Source organism: Carettochelys insculpta, chromosome 1 (genome assembly GCF_033958435.1).
Source record: "Carettochelys insculpta isolate YL-2023 chromosome 1, ASM3395843v1, whole genome shotgun sequence".
NCBI classification, from domain to species: Eukaryota; Metazoa; Chordata; order Testudines; family Carettochelyidae; genus Carettochelys; species Carettochelys insculpta.
In genome coordinates, this window is record NC_134137.1 from 90,279,646 (window position 1) to 90,300,679 (window position 21,034).

At 40.4% G+C, this 21,034-nt stretch overlaps 1 protein-coding gene across 2 annotated transcripts in view; it reads right to left on the reverse strand.

The window, feature by feature from the left end:
- Positions 1 to 19,568: 19,568 nt before the first annotated feature.
- RBM26 (RNA binding motif protein 26) overlaps positions 19,569 to 21,034 on the reverse strand; it is a 115,635-nt gene continuing 114,169 nt past the window's right edge. For both annotated transcript variants that reach the window (XM_074989110.1, XM_074989104.1), the window contains exon 22: positions 19,569 to 20,419. In XM_074989110.1, coding sequence (XP_074845211.1) covers positions 20,330 to 20,419 — 90 coding nt within the window. In that variant the 3' untranslated portion in view covers positions 19,569 to 20,329. The remainder of the gene's footprint in view (positions 20,420 to 21,034) is intronic.

Sequence of the window (21,034 nt, forward strand, 5' to 3'; positions counted from 1 at the left end):
GGTCAATGCTACAGTCTCTCTTATGAAGCCTATGTATGTGACTCTCACAAATGGACTTTTCTTTCTTGATACAGATGCCCAAGAAGATAGCAGATGGACTAGGAATTGGGTCACCGACCAGACATTCTTTATGGATCTGGCCTTCAGGAGCCAGATACTCAGATACAGAAAGATGATGCCACCATTCTCTCTCCATCTTGCCTATCATGACTGAGACGACCTTTGGGAAGGCCCTGCGGTGATGTAATTAGACCATAAGAGTGCACTCTGAATTCACAGCACTCTTATTCTAGCAGAAGGAACCTTAGGTGGGGTGCATGACTGTCTACATGATAATAAGCATTTTTCATACTGAAAGCCCTGAACCATGTGCCCTGCATCAGAGAGGGCACTGTCAATATGACCATACCAAATTTTGATTTTTGAATGTTCAGTTGGTTTCCATCTGTTTTTCTTCTTAGGAACTAGGCAATAGGGGCATTAGAACCCTTTCCCTGGATGTTGAGATGGCACGTGCTCTGTAGCCCATCCTTCTGATGGAGAATTACCTCATGAGTGCTCCCTTAAAAGAAGCCAGGAAGTGGGTTTGGGATGCGGAGGATGACAAACCAGATAGTGTACACTGGAATGAATTATCTCTATAGCTCCCTTTTCCATTGATATTTTGGGGCACAGTTTAGGATTGTAGCCTTTAGCTATCGTCTTTGAAAAGTTCTGGAAGTCAGGTGAGATTCCAGAAGACTAGAAAAGGGCAAACATAGTGCTCATCTATAAAAAAAAAAAAAAAGCAAACTACAGACCAGACAGTTTAACTTCTGTGCCGGAAAAGATAATGGAGCAAATAATTAACGAATTCATGTGGAAACATCTGGATGAAAATAAGGTAACAGCTACCATGCATTTGTAAAGAACAAATAATGCCAGACCAATCTGATAGCTTTTTTTGACAGGATAAGAAGTCCTATAGATAAGGGAGAGGCAGTGGATGTGGCATACCTGGACTATAGTAAGGTATTTGACATGGTCTTGCATGATTTTCTTATCAATAAACTAAGCAAATACACCTTAGATGGGGCCATTATAAGGTGGGCGCATAACTGGCTGGTTAAATGTTCTCAGAGTAGTTATTAATGGTTTGCTGTCACACTGGAAGGACAAAACAAGTGGGGATCTGCAAGGATCTGTTTTGGGACCTATTCTATTCAATATCTTCATCAGCGATTGAGATATTGGCATAAAGAATATACTTATTAAGTTTGCTGGAACTGGAAGCATGTTACCTCCAGGAGGAGAAAACCAGTTCAGGTCTTTCCAATTCCAGTGGAGTTAAGTAATCGCTTTCAGCCTCTATCCACAGGTGATACGGCAGAGATAATTGGGGGCTGATACCTCACAGGGATTGGATCTGAAGGAGTCCCCATGGTTTCTAAGGCATGGGATGCGCAGTCCGAGGGATGGGAGTTCTATGACCAACACCCCTAAAAGAAAAAGATGGCCGGTGGTGGTCAGGGACTCCCTCCTAAAAGGGACGGAGTCCTTCATGTGCAATATGGACCTAGAATCCCGGCAAGTTTGCTGCTTGCCTGGAGCTAGAATCCGGGATATTACAGAGTCCGTGCCAAAAATTGTTAAACCTGGAGACCATTACCCCTTCCTACTTCTCCACGCAGGAACCAATGATACAGAAGAGCAAACAGATACATCAACATGCCAAAATAAGATTGTGCAATGCTATTGTTCTCCAAACACTACCATATGCCTTGAAATGTGGCAGATGGTAGCAGTACATCTCAGGAAGCTGAATTCCACCAGTATTAAGAATAATTTTAGTAATTCATTGGAAATATCGTGTAAGCAAGGTGAAAGTTGATCATGGTTGCATGGGTCAGCAAACTGAGGACTCAAAATTTAGAATAGTAACAGAGACATAGCCATGTTAGTCTGTATTCCAACAAAACAAAGCAGCAGAAATGTAGCACTTTAAAGACTAACAAAATTATTTATTCGGTGATGAGCTTTTGTGGCATAGACCCCCTTCATCAGAGAAACAACTAGAGTGGTATGGTGACATGATCAGGATATTCTATGGTAGAAACACCAGCTTCATCTTAGATATGATTCCATCTGAAGGGATGAGAAAGTGAGGAGGATGAAGACTGACCTATCAGAGGATAGTAACAGAGAGGGAGCTGTGCTAATCTATATAGTATCAAAACAAAAAGCAGTCAAGTAGCACTTTAAAGATTTACAAAATAATTTATTAGGTGAGCTTTCATGGGACAGACCCACTTCTTCAGACCACAGCCATACCAGAACAGATTCAATATTTAAGGCATAGAGAACCAAAAACAGTAATCAAGGTTAACAAGTCAGAAAAAAATTATCAAGGTGAGCAAATCAGAGAGCAGAGGGGCGGGGGGGGGGGGGGGGGGGGGGGAGATTCAAGAATTAGATTAAGCCAAGCTTGCAAAAGAGCCCCTATAATGTTCCAGAAAATTTGCATCCCAGTTCAAACCACGTTAGTTAACCAGGATGCAAATTTTCTGGGACATAATAAGGGCTCTTTTGTATGCTTGGCTTAATCTAATTCTTGACTCCCCCCACCGCCCCTCTACTCTCTGATTTGCTCACCTTGATAATTTTTTTCTGACTTGTTAACCTTGATTACTGTTTTTGGTTCTCTATGCCTTAAATATTGAGTCTGTGCTGCTATGGCTGTGGTCTGAAGAAGTGGGTCTGTCCCACGAAAGCTCACCTAATAAATTATTTTGTTAGTCTTTAAAGTGCTACTTGACTGCTTTTTTCTATCAGAGGATAATTGAAAATGATGCTGTCATCATGGAGACAAACTTCGAATGGAGCCAAAATCTTGCTCCTGAGAGACAGCAGTGAGAAAAATGAAGGTTGCCTCACATTCCACCATATGGAGGACATTCCAACTAAAACTGTCAATCAGAGGCACCATGATGACAGCTCCACCTCTCAGACACCACCAGTTCAGATGCTTTCGTAGCCTAAGAACTAATCACTTACCTCAGGAAAATTATGAAATAAGATTAAATAAAACAAGTCTGCACCTCCCAGTCAACTAACAGTCCATTCTGGGTTGCTTGTTTGTACAGTCCTCAGCATTTCAAGAAAGGTAATATTCAAGGAAGGCATGGATTTTTTCCCGTGATTTCTAACGAGGCCCACAGACCCGTAACATTGAGATTTTCTTATGAATGTCCACCCCAGGAAAGGGAGGGGAATGATAACGGACGGGGACACATATACAGTTATGTGCAGATGTGACAGGTGATAACCCTATCCTCAGTTACTGCGATAGGATGCCCACCTTGTAGAATATGTAGGGTATAAACAAGTAATGAGACAACTGCTTTATAGCTTTTCTCTCATGAGAGGTATGAGCTTTCTGACCACGAACTCAAATATTGGAAAATGGAGTTAAACTTTTTTTTAATTACATGCTTGTGAGATACAATATCTTCATCACCTGGAATTCAGAAAACCATTTCTCTGCTTCTTCTGTCTTTCCCAAAATGAGGAACTTTAAAGGACAGTGATCGTTCTTACTCCAAGAATGGCTATATGTTTACACTTAACTTTCATAAAACAGAGGCTCTGCTTCATCCTTACCGCTAGAATGGCACAATGTCTATGACTGAATCTGGATGAGGAGATTCTGAGGTTGTATCCCATATTATTTATGGAAATATGCTTATGAATATGCATAACAAAGATACTTTATGCAACGTACATTTGTAACGTATTAGAAAAGTTATAATCTGCTGAACATGTATTCTATTTGCGTTCATGTATCATTCCTATATTTGAAGTTAGATATGACACACAAACCTGTTTATTAACTTAGATGTGCTAAGTGACAGCCATTGGTAGTACTCAAAGAGCTCAGTGGTCCAGTGCTCAGGACAATGATCTGTGAATAGTCTTGGTCAGCCTGTAAACCTACACTACAGTTGGTCCTGTGGACATGTGGACAGGTCACCTAATGCTGGAATCGATTTTGGATTCCATACTCTTCCCCAGAGTAATGTAAAAAATTTAAATTAAACACAAAGGATTCCCACCTTTGGCAAAGGAAGGATAAAAATGGGAAACCAAACCACAGGGGCTACTGCCAGATGCCATGAGACCCCTAACTTACTACCCAAGGTGACTGCTTGAAATATCTAACACCAAAGAAAGGGAAGGATCAGTCCCCAAGATGGGAAGCTTCTTAGCTTGTGAGAAGTATCAGAGGAGTAGCTGTGTTAGCATATATCTGCAAAAACATGCATCTGACAAAGTGGGTCTTTGCCCACGAAAGTTTATGCTTCAAAAAATCTGTTAGTTTATAAGGTACCACAGGACTTCTCATGGTTTTAGCTTGTGAGAAAAGATGATTAGAACTACTGCTATGGTAAGAAATTGCACGTAAAAAATTTCAGTATTAGGCTTAGCTAGCATGTTTTGCTTTATTTCACTTACTTGGACCCATCTGCTATCACTTGCAACCACTTTTTTTTTTTTTAACTGAATAACATCACTTTTGTAAACCCACTGTTAGTAACTGCTACCTGGGGGAGGACCAAAAGCTGTGCATATCGCTTTTCCATTGATGGAGAGGGTGAACAATTTACAAGTTTGCTCTATATGCAATTTTACACAGAGTAAGATGATTTATCTGGGGTACTCATCCCACTGGGTCTGAATACCTGGGTGCTGTGGCAAATCCCTTTAACTGACCCTTCCCAGAGATGATCTAATCAGGCAGCTACCCCAAATATGTGCCAACACTGGAGGAGATCAGAGATTCTGGCCCAGCAAGACATGGTGGTGGGAGGCACTGCAGGACAGGTAGTAGGACTCAGTGGCATTTCATCACTAAGTGATAGCAACGAGGAACCAAACCAGTGTTGCAGGAAAGGGGTAATCACAGACCCCTTCCCATTTGAAAGTGGCTATTAACACTACTAGCACTTTTATAGCATTGGTCACACTGTTGCTAAATCAAAGGGCAAGGACCTACACCAGTGGTGGGCAACCTGCAGCTCACAGGCCACATGCGGCCCACTAGAGGTCTCCCCCTGCTGCCCACAGACCCCGTCTGCCTTCTTCCCACACACCTCTCGGTCACCAGGACGCTGGAGCTCTGCATTTCCAGAGTACCACAAATGTGATTTGTGGAATGCCACTGTTCATGGCTCTTCAAGCTCTGGGCGAGAAGAGGAGGAGCGGGGACAGAGCATGAATCAGGATACTGGTGATGCTCTGAAAGTGCTGGGAGGGGGAGAAGAGGAAGTGCAGGCCTCTAGTGCCCCAGTGCATGAGAGGTAGGTAGGGGATGTGGGTGGATGGTCTAGTGGGCTCTGGGCTATTGCGATCTATTGAAATGGAGGGTCACTCATGCAGCTCACTCTACATTCTTGGTCGCTTATTGCAAATGTATATCGTAGTTTGGTCTTCTGAAAGCAAAGCTTAAGAGCATTTGCAAGACTGCTGAACAGCAGAGGGGACAAAGCCACATGTCACTGTTCAAAGCAACTGCACCTGTATTTGCCCCCTATAGTCCACCAAAAGGATCCACTCCTAGGCATCTGGCTCCCCAACCATCACGTATCTCAGACACAGACATTTATCTCTGCCTCCTGAGTGGAGTAATTCCGGGCTGTACAGTTCCCTAGTTACGTGAGAGAGGTCTGAAAGTAAATAGAGGGGTATAAATGTCTTAGAAACCTCTTTCCTTATGTCGCTTCTTGATCCTCCTCTTTCTCAGAAGCGGAAATGCAGGGGGTGAGGGGGGTGACCCTTGTGGTTATTCTCTGGGGCAACTTTCTTGACCTGAAAAAGATGGGAAGGAGAAGAGAAGGGAAGAAGAAAGGAAAGCAAACTGATCAGCACCTTCTTGAAGGTAAGATTCTGGTATTAGTAATAAACAGTGCCCTGAAAGATGTAGTAGCAAACCAAAAGACATGTGGACATAGCGTATGGGGAACTCACAGTCATACTTTAAAAATATACAGGAGAAATATTTACATAACTTAACTATTTATTTAATATAAAAAACAACAAATATCCCAATATAAAAAGAGTGATACAAGCACTTTTAATACAGAGGTGCAAATACTAATTTACAAATGAATGAGAATGTAGTTACAAAATGCACTGCTGATTTCTCACAAATTATACTGAGATTTAAAAAAAAAAAAAAAATCAACTATAGAATGTTCTCTCATTTTACCATGTTTTAAAGATTCTGATGAGTACAGATTCCTACACTAAAGTTTTCCTGTAATTCACAGCAGGACACAAATTTCTTCTTACACAATTTCTGCCAAGCAGCAGAAGTGGCTAGCTTTCAACTACCTCCACCATGGAATACAGAAATCAGCAGCACTTCTACTGCTCTCACGTCTCTTTTTCACTCCACTTTATTTTTAGAAAAAGGAGATCCTGGTACCATTTATTTTGTCTAATATCAATTTAAAAAAAAGTAAAAACATAATACGAAGAGAGATTCTGAAAACTGGGGAATCCAAATTTCCAGGCAAAAAGTACTTTTAGGTTCTCAGATTCAAAAGCCCACACAGGTGGGCCTTATCAATTGACAAAAATTAAACTTTATGAAATGAAAAGCAACAACATTTTAGCAGTTTGTAGGCCTGTGCTCAGGACTCATTACAGCAGAAAGACCTTCACCAAGAATTTATTTAGCATTTTAATGAAGAGTTTTATTTTTTGAGAAACATGATGCATCAATATCCCTGGGAGACAGAAGCAGTACTCACGTCTTCCTATATTCCATATAAATACGCCTTACCAGCTTTGAAAGACTACTAGTAGGTCTAAAGACTAGGCTTGCAGGAAAGAGGTAATCATAGACTGAATCCTCAGCAAGTTATTTACGTTGCATAAAAGAGGGTCTCACGTAGGAACACAAACACTACCGTAAGGGTTCCCAGACATATATATTAAAATGGCAAGACCATATGATCACAAAAATGTGGAGGAGAAAGAATGTGAGAAAGTCAGTAATGAACTGACCTCAAAGAACTCCAGCTGTACTGCAGCTGATTAATGTTATCTGAAGTGGTCTTTGGAAACAACTAGACCAAAATCAAAACTCAAGAATAAATCTGTATAGTGAAAAAAAATGTTGTATAAGGAGAACTAAAGATTACCAGGGAAGCGCCTTATTTTCCTTCAACAAGCTACATAATTTTTGTCCATTATAGTCTCAAGTGGACAGAGATTATATATTAAATATTTTTGAAAGGGTGCATAAGTCTATATGAACAAAGTCTGTATGAGAAATTCAGAAACAGAGGTAAGGAAACTGATGAACTCTCAAATTTTATACAGTTGTGAGTAGCTTTCGCCTTGCAGCATGGAAGCTGTCATCTCACAGAACAAATAAGTGGGCCATGTTTTTCCCCTGACCTCCATTTTGATCTGTCTAGTCACATCTTGATTTTTTATCAAGTCTCATTTCACACCTGTTCCTCTCTTTGCCACCCAAGCTGAGAGCACCTTTTTCAACACAAATTTTACTAGGGGCTTTTCTACACTAGCTCCCTACTTCAAAGGGAGCATGGTAAATAGGGTGTTGACAGTTTATTAATGAAGTGCTGCGGTGCATACACAGCACTTCATTAAGTAAATTCCCCGCCGCGGCAACTTTGAAGTGTCGGCTAGTGTCTAGCCATGGCTCACCCACCAATACTTAGAAATTTTGAGGAGTAAAGGGACTTTGAAGTGCCGGCAGGTGCATCGCAGCTAGACGTGAGCTGGCACTTTGAAGTTTAACACTTCGAAGTTGCCGCGGGGGGGAATTTGCTCAATGAAGTGCTGCACATGCACTGCAGCACTTCATTAATAAACTCCCAACACCCTATTTACCATGCTCCCTTCGAAGTAGGGAGCTAGTGTAGACAAGCTCTAGAAGTAGTACATATTACTGTAGCATTCAAACACCTTCCAGATGCTATAAGAGAATACTTAAAAAAAACACACAAAATCTATTGAAAGCACCTTACAATATAAAAATGAATACCAGATTATTTTATCCCTGTATTTTGGTAAATGAGATTGAGAAGAGCATATTCTGTTTCATTAATGATGGATATGGCAAGAAAGATGGCTGACAGGAGTAGCGTACTTCCACCACACCACCCACAACCGCTCTGAGCACAGAAGTCAGATTGGTTAAAGACATCTCTAAGTAAAGTTAAACTGTGGAAAAAAAAACCCTCAGTCCTGGTTATATTACACTTTCAATCCTGCTATCACTGGCACAGCTTCACTATGGTATATTATGCATTCAATGTTTGCTGTCAGAAAGGGCATTGTTTTTACAGAAGTTTTCTGGGGCTAACTGGAGCCTGGGGCATATATTGCACAAATGAAAAAAGAGGTCATCTTGAAACAGTATCACTCAATGAATATGTACAAAAAAGATCTACAAACTGGATACATTTGGCTTAAGAGAAATATCACCCGAGTAATACATCAACAATTTTCAAGTCCAAAGGCAAGAGCTAAGAAAACGGGAAAGGCGAGATCACTCACGACTCCTTTAAAGACAATCTCTGTGTTGTAGTTCTAGACAGGTGTTCAAAGGTTCTGAGTTCATGTTGCATGGTACCTATGTGGAACTCTACCTTTAGAGATCAGTGGAGAGCCAGATAACATAAAATAGCACAACCTGAATAAATTCATGTCACGTCACTGTACGGTGCAGCATTAGTAGAAGCATCATCAGAGTTTAAGAAATGATTACTTAGCGTAACTGTGGTTCTTCAAGATGTGATGCAGATGCATATTACATACAGAGGTGACGAAGGTAGAAGGGGCCAAAGGCAATGGAAGGCTCATGTCCTCCAATGAATGACCAGCAGGTGTAGATCTGTCTGGACTTCTTTGGGGATGAAGTAATAGGTGCAGGAGGTTCTGTTGGGCTCTATTGTTATCAATTAACAAGAACTAGTTCTCTCTCTCTACCACCCCGCTGTACTGATTTTCTGGAGGTAGAATTCAAAGTCCTTCGGCATTTTGGGAACCTCTAGCCTCACCGCTACTGAGATGGAGACCACTGAATGTCATGGTCATAGAGCCGGCAAAGGAAAGTTTCCTTGTACTAGATTCTCTACCCAAGGGATCTGAAACTTAGGTCTAGAGAATATTTAAAAGGATTCCAGCAATTTCATCTTTGAAGCTCTAAGGGAGCATTGTGCCAAGAAAGTTGACATGGTTGACCTAGTTAGAAGCCATTGTGCAAAAGAAAGATTCCCGGGCTGGAGTCAGAACTGGCTTGGAGCAAACTCTCCACCCTGAGTAGAAGCAGTTTCAGTTCCTGTTTTTTTCCGGCCCTCAATTTCCATTTGAGGCAGAAATTACACTTCTGATGGACATGTGATTCCTCAAGAGATTATACAGAAGGAATGTCCCTCACCGACTGCACTAGCCTCTTGTCCCTCACCAACTGCACTAGCCTTTAAAGACAATCTTTAAACCCAGTTTCAATTCCCCTGAAGGGAATGAATAAATAGATGGAAAGGCAACAGCTGCTATTTCAATAAGAAAAAAATATGTTTAGATTTTGGAAGTTTTAGGTTACACACTAAAAAAGGGGATTACTACCACCAACTAATAGAAACTCCAGAAATGAACACTACGAAGAAGATAAAAAATGTAAAGCTAACGTAATCTCAAATTGGATGACAAGTATCAGACGGGTAGCCGAGTTAGCCTGTATTTGCAAAAACAACAAGGAATCCCAGGGCACTTTATAGACTAACAGATATTTTGGAGCATAAGGTTTCGCAGGCAAAGACCCACTTCGTCAGATGCATCTGACGAAACGGGTCTTTGCCCAGGAAAGCTTGTGCTCCAAAATATATGTTAGTCTATAAGGTGCCACAGGACTTCTTGTTCAAACTGGATGCTGTCAGGCTCTGTCGCTGACTGAAGCAGTTGAGAAAGAATGGATACAAGCAGAACCTCTGTAATCCAACAGACTCTTGTCCAGCGAAGTCCATAGTTCAGCATGATTTTATTTGGCTGCATGTCCACTTATCATGGGTATGACCAAGTTTCCTGTGGTCCCATAAAGTTTGCCTATAGATCAGTCCTGGCTCTCAGTATGCTGTGTTCTCTCTAATTTGCCTCTAAATGTCTTCTAAAAGCCCAATATGACAGCATCCAGAGTAAGGCTCCACTGAGAGCCAAAGAGATGACATTTCTTGCTGGTCCACGTAGCAACAAATCAACCATGGAATGCTGCAGCCAATTCAGAGGACACTAAGATTCAGAGACCATGCATTACTTAGATGAGTATTCTGTTACCAGAGTCATACTTGCTTCAATGTAGCACTGTCAAACTGCTTGCTCCTTGGCAGAGCAGCCGGCAGCACGCCCCCCTTTGGCTGATGATATTGTTGGTAAATATGTCAACCACTGATGCCCTTACGGTCCAGACACACAAAACAGACACTGCAGAAGGGATGAATCTCCAGCAGGTTGACACAGTGAGGCTTCCTGTACTGACCATGACCCTGAAATTTCAGTGAACCCAAATGTGCTTCCCAGCCCATCAAAGAGGGACTGATGACAACAGCCCTGGCTGGTTAGGGCTGGATGAGAATAGTGTCCTGAAAGTACAGAACAGCAAAGCAAACATTCTGAGACACTGTGGGGAGGGGACAGTCAGTATAGTGACAATTCAGAACCATACAGTTGATATATTTGTTGAGGTTGTGAAGGTCAAGTATTGGTCTTATGCCTCCCTTGGATTTGGGAATCAGAAAATACCAGAAATAGAAGCCCTGGCCCTGGTGTTCTAGCAGAACTTCCTCCACTGCTGTTTGAGGAGAAATATGAAAGGAACAGGGTGGGAAAGAAAAGGAGCTGGGTGGCACAGCCTGATCTGACAGTATTTAAGACCCAGCTGTTGGTGGTGACTGAGACTTAAGAAATATTAAAGCAAACCAGCCTGTTCCCAAATGGAGGGAACGGGGTAAAGGAAGCCACAATGAAAACACTGTTCTGGCTCAAGGAGTCAAAATAGCACTTGGAGTGATTTGGGGGAAAAGCATGTCAACCGGCCAAACCCTGAATCCACATGCCTCTTGAGCTGTGATCTATGCCTCATTCAGGGGTAGCCCCATTTTCTAGTGGGAGTGAAAGGCTGCCCAAATATACACTGCAGACCATACTGCTGCGGCTGACCACTATAGTGACACATCTGTACAGCCTGTTTGGATACCCTCAAGGTCTGCAGAGTAGCTCTGGAATCCCTGAAAGAACACAGCACCTCATCTATCTTGTCTAAAACAGCACTCAAACATTAAAGGGCAAATCCCATCTTGCTGCATGTGTAGAACAATGCTCAGATTCTGCAGCCAGCATGTCCTCCTTCTTGGTCACTGCTGAGGTCATCATGCTGGTTGAAGTATATGCAATGGCTAGTGTGGACTGCAATGATGTTAGTCACTGAGCAGCCTTCAGCGATATTCCTGATAGCCCTCCCTCAAGGTTTTGGGCAGTTGATTTGCAAATTTTGCTATTACTGCTCAGTTAACAAAGTTGTATTTGGATAGTAATGCCTGGTCATTTACAATCTGCACCTGCAAAGAGGAGGAGACACGCATCTTCTTAACCATCCAGTCCATCTGCTTAGGTATGGACTTAACTTTTCATTGTTGGGCCCTATTGTTCCTACGACACAATTTGGGGTTGTGTTCACCAGAACAGAGTAGCAGGTCTCTACTTGCTTCACAGTAGATGCTACTGAAGCCTGTGTGCTCAAGAGAACCTTAACAGGCTCTAGGACGCGGTGGGCAAAAGCATCTCTGGGAGCAGATTCAGCCCAACAAGCTTTTCTCTCTGGCCCACCCCGTTGATTAGCAGAGCATGCACACTTACAGGCAGCAGCATATTTTCAAATCTCTCTCCCCCAACTTTGTTCTGTCTGCAGCTGAGTTGTTCCTAGGATTCTCCTGCTCGCTGTGCAGAGGTAGAGGGAAGTGCTGAAGTCATGATCTTCCCCTATCCCTATACCACATATAGTAGAGCAGGGATCAGGGAGTGAGACACACACACACTGGAGCTGCTGCAGTCTGAAGCATGGATGGTAAATCACTCTCCCAGAAGTGCGGAGCAGGAGAGGGGAGAGACAACAGACCTGGACACATTACCCTTAAAGAGACAGTGTTTGGTTTCTCTCAAACTTACCCAGGAGCAGTCAGTGCGCACACTGTATCACTGTCACACATACATGGACATACACAATCTACATCTCAGACTCTCTCACACACAATGTTTCTCTTTCTTACTCACACATTTTTTCTCTCTGTAGCCCCTAACCCTTCTGTCCAAGTCCCCACCCCTTCTGGGGAACACAAGGCCAGCCTGCAACCAGTACCAAACCTTGTGAAATGGACCCTCTGTGAAAATTATTGCCCAACTCTTCTCTAGGAGTGTATTGTTAATAGGGACAATGACTCTTCCAGAGCAGATGGCTGCAGGATATCCAATAACGTATGGGTATTCTTGAGCAGGAGCTCCACTTGAACACTTATGGAAGCAGTCACACCCTACAAATGGTCTTCATGTGCCTTGAAAGTCTTCTTCACTAAAGGAGATGTAGAGCCAGACATTGCACAATGATTGAGGAATGAACAAAAAGTGGGGCTAACTGTGCCACAGTTAGATCCTGGTCCATGACTGATGGAACTGGATAGGAAAACTGAAAATTCCCAAGAGAAAGGTTCACTGGTGCCTGGGTCTGTGGCAGACCAACAGACCAATACAGGCCTGCTCGGTGATCTTGCCTTAGATGAAGGAGTGGGACATCCATGACTGAGCATCCCATGGGTTCCATCTAGATCACTGGAATGGAGAGGGCATTAGTGGCCATTAGGCACTGGGCCAGAGATGCGTATCCAGACTGGTTGATGGCGACTGCCAAGCATGGTACCTCCACAGCTCCATGAATAACCCTCATTATGGGTCGGATGATCGACAGCAGGAGGAAAATCCCAACTTGGACGCTAAGGAATCCCAGACTTCAGAGAATAAAGGATGGAGCCAGCCCTGAGGTGGTGAGCAACTGGTGGGTCTCATTCATAGCTTAGAATGAAGAGAGAACTGGCACTGATGGCAGACTGCTTTGTGCCTAACACAGTTCTGTTCTCTCAGGGGCCAGAAGCAGCACTGACCCCAAAATCAGCAGCGGTACTGGTGTGACTGTTGATATCAAAATGGAAGATGGTGAGTGCTGCCACTATAACATCAGCAGTACCAACAGCAGGGTGCTGAAGAAGTTCCTTGTGCTAAGGTGGTCCCTGGGGCCTGAACTGGGCCTGGAAGGGAAATGCTGGTGTGCAATGCTGACTGACTGACTCAGCAGTCCATCCATACAATGCGACAAATGACATAGCCCTGGAGAAGTCCTGTGCCCAGGGAGGGTCAGGACAGAGAAGCACAGGTCCACTGTCTCCTGATACACTGCTGGCACACAAGCAGCCAGTGCTAGCATCGTCCTCTTTGGTACTAAATTCTAGAGAGAGCTCAGGGCGGGAACTAGAGTTGATGAAACACACTGTACTGGAACAGCAGGTAACAGGACCTGCTCAATCTTGTCGGCATTCCCATTACTACATTCTGAACTCTTTATGGAGGAGGCAGACGAGTCCTCACACACCCTGAAATTGCCTCAGTTGGTCTTATGAAACCTTTTCCTTGGCACACTCAAGAGAATGACTCCATCTCTTTGAAGAGGTGCTGGATCCAAAGCACAAAACAGCAGCACCCATGGAGCTGGAGGTTGACCTACAATCCAATGCAGGTGCCAAAGCATTCCATATGCCCTGATCAAGCAGATGCTACTTTAGATTAAGATTCCTCACCATCAGGGTCCATTTCATGAATGATTTATAATTAAAACTCTACTTCATGATGTGTGGCTTGTTGTTGGGGATCACTACTCTAAAGACAGACAACATTTAAACCCTGGTGAGGGCATCACCAGGAAAATAAACTAAATTTAATACTACACTAATGAGATACATACAATTAAAAAAAAGTCATTAAGGAATATAGAGAGATTGTGAGGGTTCAGAAATAGAGCATCAACTCCAATGTGACTAACAGATAAGGAACTGAAGGGGGACAAGGCAGCACCACATATAGAGCCAGGAAGGCAATATCTGAGCATGATGAATGACAACCATGTCATACTGGCATTTCTAGGCAAAGTTCTCCAGCTCCAGTGCACTGAGCACACACCCTCCTAAGTTGAACTCATCTACTCCAAAAATTGATATTCTAGACCTGAAAATCTGGTTCCTGTACATTGCTTGGTATCACTCCTAGCATGTAGGGTTAATCCTTCCTGTAACCAGATGGGGCTAGAGTCTAAAAATAGACTCTAAAGCATTAAAAATATCAATCTACCACAAGATTTCCCTTATACACACATCAGTACCTTGACTCATTGTTTCTTTTGCATGGTTTACATGAACACTTTTCACAAAACAATCAATACATATCTAAGCTTGTAATCACTATCATTTAAAAAACCTGGACACCACCTTCAAAATACCAGCCAGGGAGCTTAAATTCTTACTTTGGTAGACATTAAAAAATTACGGACTGAAAAAATGCTCTGGATTCATGGTTTATTGTAATCTCCCTTTTTCAGCTTTCCCCTTTTACTTCTTTCTCCCCCTATGACTGGAGAGATGTTAACTGGCTACTTCACCTGCAATAACATCTTGAAATGCGTTAAACTATTTACACCGAACAATCTGTCCCACCTTGTATTTAGCTGGGGTTCTATTTACACTTCCTAGAGCCACAAAGAGATCTCTGCCAACTGAAAAGCTAATATGTCTCACCAGCAAAAGCTGGTCCAATAAAATGTATTACCTCATACGCTTTGATTCTCTAATATCCTGGGACCAAGATGGCTTCAATGAAACTGCACAGAGACAGATTTTATTTCTGGCTGGGATGTGACTCTGCACTGTTCTGCACTGACTGAATATGCATGTATTCCAGAGCTATCTCACAGCAGATTAATTAGTTTAAAAAAAGCTTTGACAAGCTGAAGACAATTACCTAACTTCTTATTTTGCTGTAATTTTCATCAGCATCTTAAGAAAAAAATAATACATTCTTTAATAGAAATAAAGTGGGTGGGAGGGTGGCTGACAGGCATTCTATCAAATGAGAAGACTTCTCAATCTTAATCGGATTTAAGAGTGGTGGGTCACATTTGGTCCTTGGTGTTTAAATATAGACAGGTGTAAACAATGCTGACATATAAAAACAGAATTTCTGTTGCCCTAATGGCAATGGACACACACTTCTGCAAGAAATGCAAATATTAACGTGAGGAGGAAAAGCACATAAGTTCCATTTTTTGGCTGTTTCACTTGTGCGTCCATAGTGCCCTCTAGCATTCAAAGGAGAAAACGCTGCAACTCATCTGAGCCAAAAAAAATGTTTCACAACCTTAGAAGGAAACTTGGAAGTGTTTTCAAACATTTTACTCGTTAAAAATAGGATGCTGTAATGGAAGTAATACTTTGCTAGTTTTTACACAAAACTGTCCTGAAGAGCAGTGGCCTTAAGGTATTTCTTCACTTTTCTATACCTCAGCTACAAGCAATATGAACTTACAAGATGCGTTCTCTTGCTATAAGAATATGGACTTTTACACAATCTGAATGGACTGCATAACAAGATGCATATTTGTCAAATTTCTTCTACCTCCCCACAGAAGAATTTGTCTCAAACATTTTTTATTGAATAAAATTCTGTATAAAGATAAATTTGCAGTTTTCACAATATATGAAACTTGGCTTATCTCACTGAAAAAGAAATTATTGTATAAAGAGAAGGCTTACTTTGCCTCACAGAGAAGAGACCTTCCATCTAGCTGAAGATCATTAGGAAAGTTTTTTTTGCAGAAATCTGGCAGTACCTCCTTCTTCCTTTACAGTTGGGGGCACTACAGAAGCCTATGAAAAGCATGAATCATGGATTACTGACTAAACAGAGGAACTGCTTTGATCCCTTCCAAGACCTGAAGAGAACCAGCTTCCAAATGACTGAGTATTAGATATGAAATACATTTCTCAGTGAGTTGCTAAACATAGTCCTACCATTGCTTATTAAGAGGGGCTATACCACCTCTAGCTCAATGTTCTCCCTCTTTCTTAAGAAACTTGGTGATATTAACCTGTTTTTACAAGACAATAAATTGCAGACACACAAACTTCAAACAAAAATTTACACGAGTCAGCAACCTGCAACAGACAGACGATGTTGAGAATTATTCTTTGTAATGCGTATTGAATAAATTAAGTATGTATTAGTAGTCATCTCACCAGAAACATTCTTCCAATATATGTACCAAAATGGCTGAAGTATAAGGGAAATGGACATGTTTAAGAAGTATGAGAAAAGAATGTCTGAAGAATGACTTCTCAATTTTATGCATCTCTGTCTGCTGTTAGGAAAGTGGTAACATATGGTTCAACTAACACTGCAAGATCTACTGTTCACAACCTTGGCCAGGGAAAGGAAAAAAGATTAATTACTCTATTGGTGTATTGTGGAAATCAGGAACATATGTAACAGTAACAAAATAATACAGGTTCATGTAATATGCTGTTTGAAAGACATCAACAGGCCCTTGTCATTGGAAAAATGAAATCCTGATTCACCTGGACAAAGAAAAAAAATACAGTATTAACATTCAAATAAATTCTGATTATTTAATAGCAAGGCTAAATGCTCAGACATGAATGTCAATGGAGTTATCTATTAGGAAAATATATAAACAAATTACTTGCAAAATGCTTGTGTGACAATTCATTCATTAGTGACCCACTTAGTTCTAAGGGATGACACTGAAATCTATAAAGGTAAAATACACGATATTTGGTGGACACAGATTCAAAATACGGTTAAGAATAAAATGAAAAATATTAAGGATAAAAGCTTGAGACTTTGACAAGTTTCATTTTCTTTGACTTTCACATTTCTTTGACTTCCACATCCCACAATTTCTCAATTGTTTTGCCCTTTTATTTCTTTTATATCAACATTTTCAGTGAACGCAAGTCTGTACGTTTTTATGCCTTAAGCCCTTTGTCATCTAAACAAAACAGCACAGAAAAGAAAGAAAGAAAAGTTTACCTTTTCCCGTAGAAGCTGGGAAAAGTTTTTTTTGGAAAAAGCTAAGCAACCATTCTTGGGGTTTCAGATTAGCAAAATCTGTGGAACTGTTAGATACAAAAAAGAGCAATTTAGGTAAGCACTCATATTCAGGAGGATCAAATCAGTAGAGGAATGAAAGTCATGAGATGTATGGGCTGTTAGAAAATAGAAGACTGCTCTTCAAGAAAGGCATTTGAAATTATGACTGTTTCAAGAGTAATCAGGCAGCGCAAAGGGACAAAAAGGACACTGACAGAAGCAACAGACAGGAATCAGATATGGCAGACATACATAGATTATGTAGGTTGACGCAAACCAGCATGTGTCGAAATACCAAAAAAGGACCACTTCAAAATAACTCAAAAATAAAGAGAAAACCAGTTTAGAACATGGAAGAGTCTAACTTCATTTTTACTGTACAGCATTTAATCATTACTATTATAATTGGGGGACACCAGGCACTAAAGACAAACAATGGCATTCTCTGGTTGGGGGATGAAATGGCTGTGTTTGTTCTTTAATTACGTCAGAAAGTGAGCAGAAGCATCACCTAGTGGACGCATCACTCTAGCATCCTTCAGAAACTGGAAGGGATGTGATAGAAAGGCACAGTACAAAATACACTTCAGCAAGAATTTTTTCACTCTAACTTTGGAGGCATAGCATTCTAAGTTCTCATAGGAAGACCATAGATATAAATGATTAAAAGAAAATGGAATCTCACCCAGCTGCATCACTCTCATTAAGTCAGTCAAACTGAACAACAACCAAAAGTTGTGACCATCTGGTAACTAGGTGAAATGCTATATTACCCAAACACCAGTTACTAACTTGCACTTTGATTAAAAGTCAATAAAGAGGAAGATTATATCATCACAGAACAAGCTACTCAATCTTTGGAACATGCACACTCCTCATCTGCAGGTACCTGATATGGGGAAAAACATAAAACTTCAGTCTCCAACATTTCAATCTGGCATCCATCAGACTGGCACCCTCCAGAAGTACTACACAATTAAAAAAAAAAGAAGTTAAAAAGTTTATATCGCTTCAATGAACCAGAATGGCTCATGCAGAGCAGTGGATAGAGAGATTTTAAATTACTTTATTTTGCCTGAAATTCAGTAAACAAGTCAGAATTTTTCTAAAAACAGTTTAAGCTCTTAGGATAAATATTGGACTTTTTCATATAAAAACACAAGTATGAAATTTCGGTATAAAACTACTAAGTTCTATAAAAATGATAGCACACATTTTCACAACAAGGTGTGTATACAGAAAAAGAGAAAACACCCATGCATGCATTATGAAAAGAACTGTGATGCAAGCTTAGCGAACTACCACCCACACCACTGGGGGAAAAAAAAAGCTTCAGACCACAGAACTATAAAGCTACTCAGAGGGACACTCTTACCTCTTACTGCCACTTCCCTTGAATTCTTATCTTATTAATAAAAAGGCTCCTGGAAGAATAATGATGTTCCAAGAAAAGACTTACAGGGTGATAATTTGTTCCCCATTAAATGAAGATTACACAGTGAAAAATATTACGAGATCTAACTATCATCCCTTCACCTGTCTGGTGAAAATGTGTATTAGATTTATATTACATTTATTTGTGGGCTCATCAATACACAAGGATTCAAATAGCTGATAAACATATGAAAGATATAAAAGGAAGAGACAAAAATGCTACTTTAAGGAATGTAAAACAGTTTCTTTTGGGTGTAGTTTTCATATTTCTAGGGGGCTAAGTCTTAATTTTCTTCCCCTTTCAAGAAGATAAAGAACTGCAAATCCATGAAACCAATGCAGAACATAAGTTCACGGCTCAAATAGCATTTTCTACGTTTATATGTTTTTAAAATCTAAATGATCAGATAATAGTATGGACTGATCATTTTGCCAAATGTAGTTTTAAAATGAAAAAAAAACTTTAAAAGGACAAATAGATTAATATATAGATTCAAAGTTCTCAAGACTGTAATACCTACCATTTCTTTTTCTTAATGTATTTTCTAAGTTACATTTCTTTAGTGCACGTATCTTCGTGGGATCAAGTTTCCTTGTACAGGTCCACAGTATATGCATACCAATGCTCTTCTTAGTCATGAAAAGTTATTCTACTTGAAGTAGTTTTGATGTAAGTTACATTATCAATTTTAAAATTTAAAATATGTTTCCAAGGCTTTTACGCAGCAAAGCATAAATTAAAATACAATTATATATCACCTAAACACAAGACTTCAAGATTTCAAATTTATCATTTTTATATATATATTCAGTATGATGTTGATGTAAAAAAGACAGTGATTAGAGCTCCTTTTGTGAGTATGGGGGTGTGGGGGAGTCACCAATTGGAATGGTCGTTCATTCTTTCCTTTTTTTTTTATTATCAAGGACCATTGTCTTAGCTTTTGTTTTTTTTTTTTTTTGGTTATTGCTTTTTTTTCCTTTTTTTTCTTTTTTTTTTGAAGACCATTCCATTTCTTTATTTTTTTTAAACATCTTAAAGTCATAAGGACTTATATGCAAAGCAGTCATACACTGTATCATTAAAACCCATACGTAAAATACGTACACAAATCCAACAAAAGGCTAGTACATAGTAAAGCCTAAGCATACTACTATGCAATATTATGAATACATAACTTTAAAGACTTCAGTTTAGTACTGTTATCTATTCATTTCTGAAAACATTCACAAAGATTTTAAATGCAAATTTTCATTCCACATCTGGAATAAAACGAAAAATTACTTATGTTATAACAAGTCTTGGTCGTTTTTTTTTCCTGTTTGCTTGTTTGTTTTTTGACCAATTCATTAAATTACAAAGAATCCAAAGAATTCTCTTTCAGAAGTATGTAATAAAAACATTGCATATGTTCCTAATAAGATGTCTTTAGCAATCATTTACTGAAACAACTCAAACATGAATCTTGCAAAATACAGGATTGATCAGCTGCTTTTTCATCTATTTCTGAAATCCAACTTCATCACATTTACCAAAAAACCTTTTAGTACAAACAAGCAAAAGTACATTAGGTAATACTAATGCAATGCAGGTACAGTTCCAGCACTTTCTTGACCAGCTGAATCATCTTCTCCATGAACGAGATTCGTTATCCTCTTCCTCTTCATCATCGTCTTGAAGCAATGAGTCATCAACCAAGGATTCTTCCTGAAACTTTAAAAGAAAAAAACTGTTAGGCTCCATTTCAGAAAAAAATGTAGAAGGTCAAAATTAAAAAGCAAACTTTTGCTACAGAGAAATTAATGAGGACAAAAATTATATGCAGGCTTTCCTTTCATAATGTGAAACAGAGACAATGAATGTTACTTTTAAACCCCGGTACTTCAAGATGACTTCATGCTCACACTTAAGGTACTGAACCACCTGGCAGTGCCTCAGGATTGAACCTTGTCTAAGCGGTGCCTGCTAAATCAATGTGCCCTTCCCTCTTCTTTCTCAGCCCCTTGGTGTCTCTAATCTTTCAGAGGGAGAGGCTACATACAGAGCACTGAGCCATCTATTGTCTCAGTTTCTTCCACCACCGACTCAATCATAACACAACTATGACAATACACTATACTGCAACGCAAGCCCAGGGATCAAGCTCAAGCATAACTCCTTTTTCATTTGCATGCAAACTGCGCTAACTGTGGGCTCAGACCCAAGGTACCATGATGGTGGAGAGGCAGCACCTGAGTCAACTGGTGTCCCTGGGTTAACACGACTTCACTGGACTTCCACTGACAGTCTGACAACAACATCCCACAATCCCATGGGTCAAATTGCACG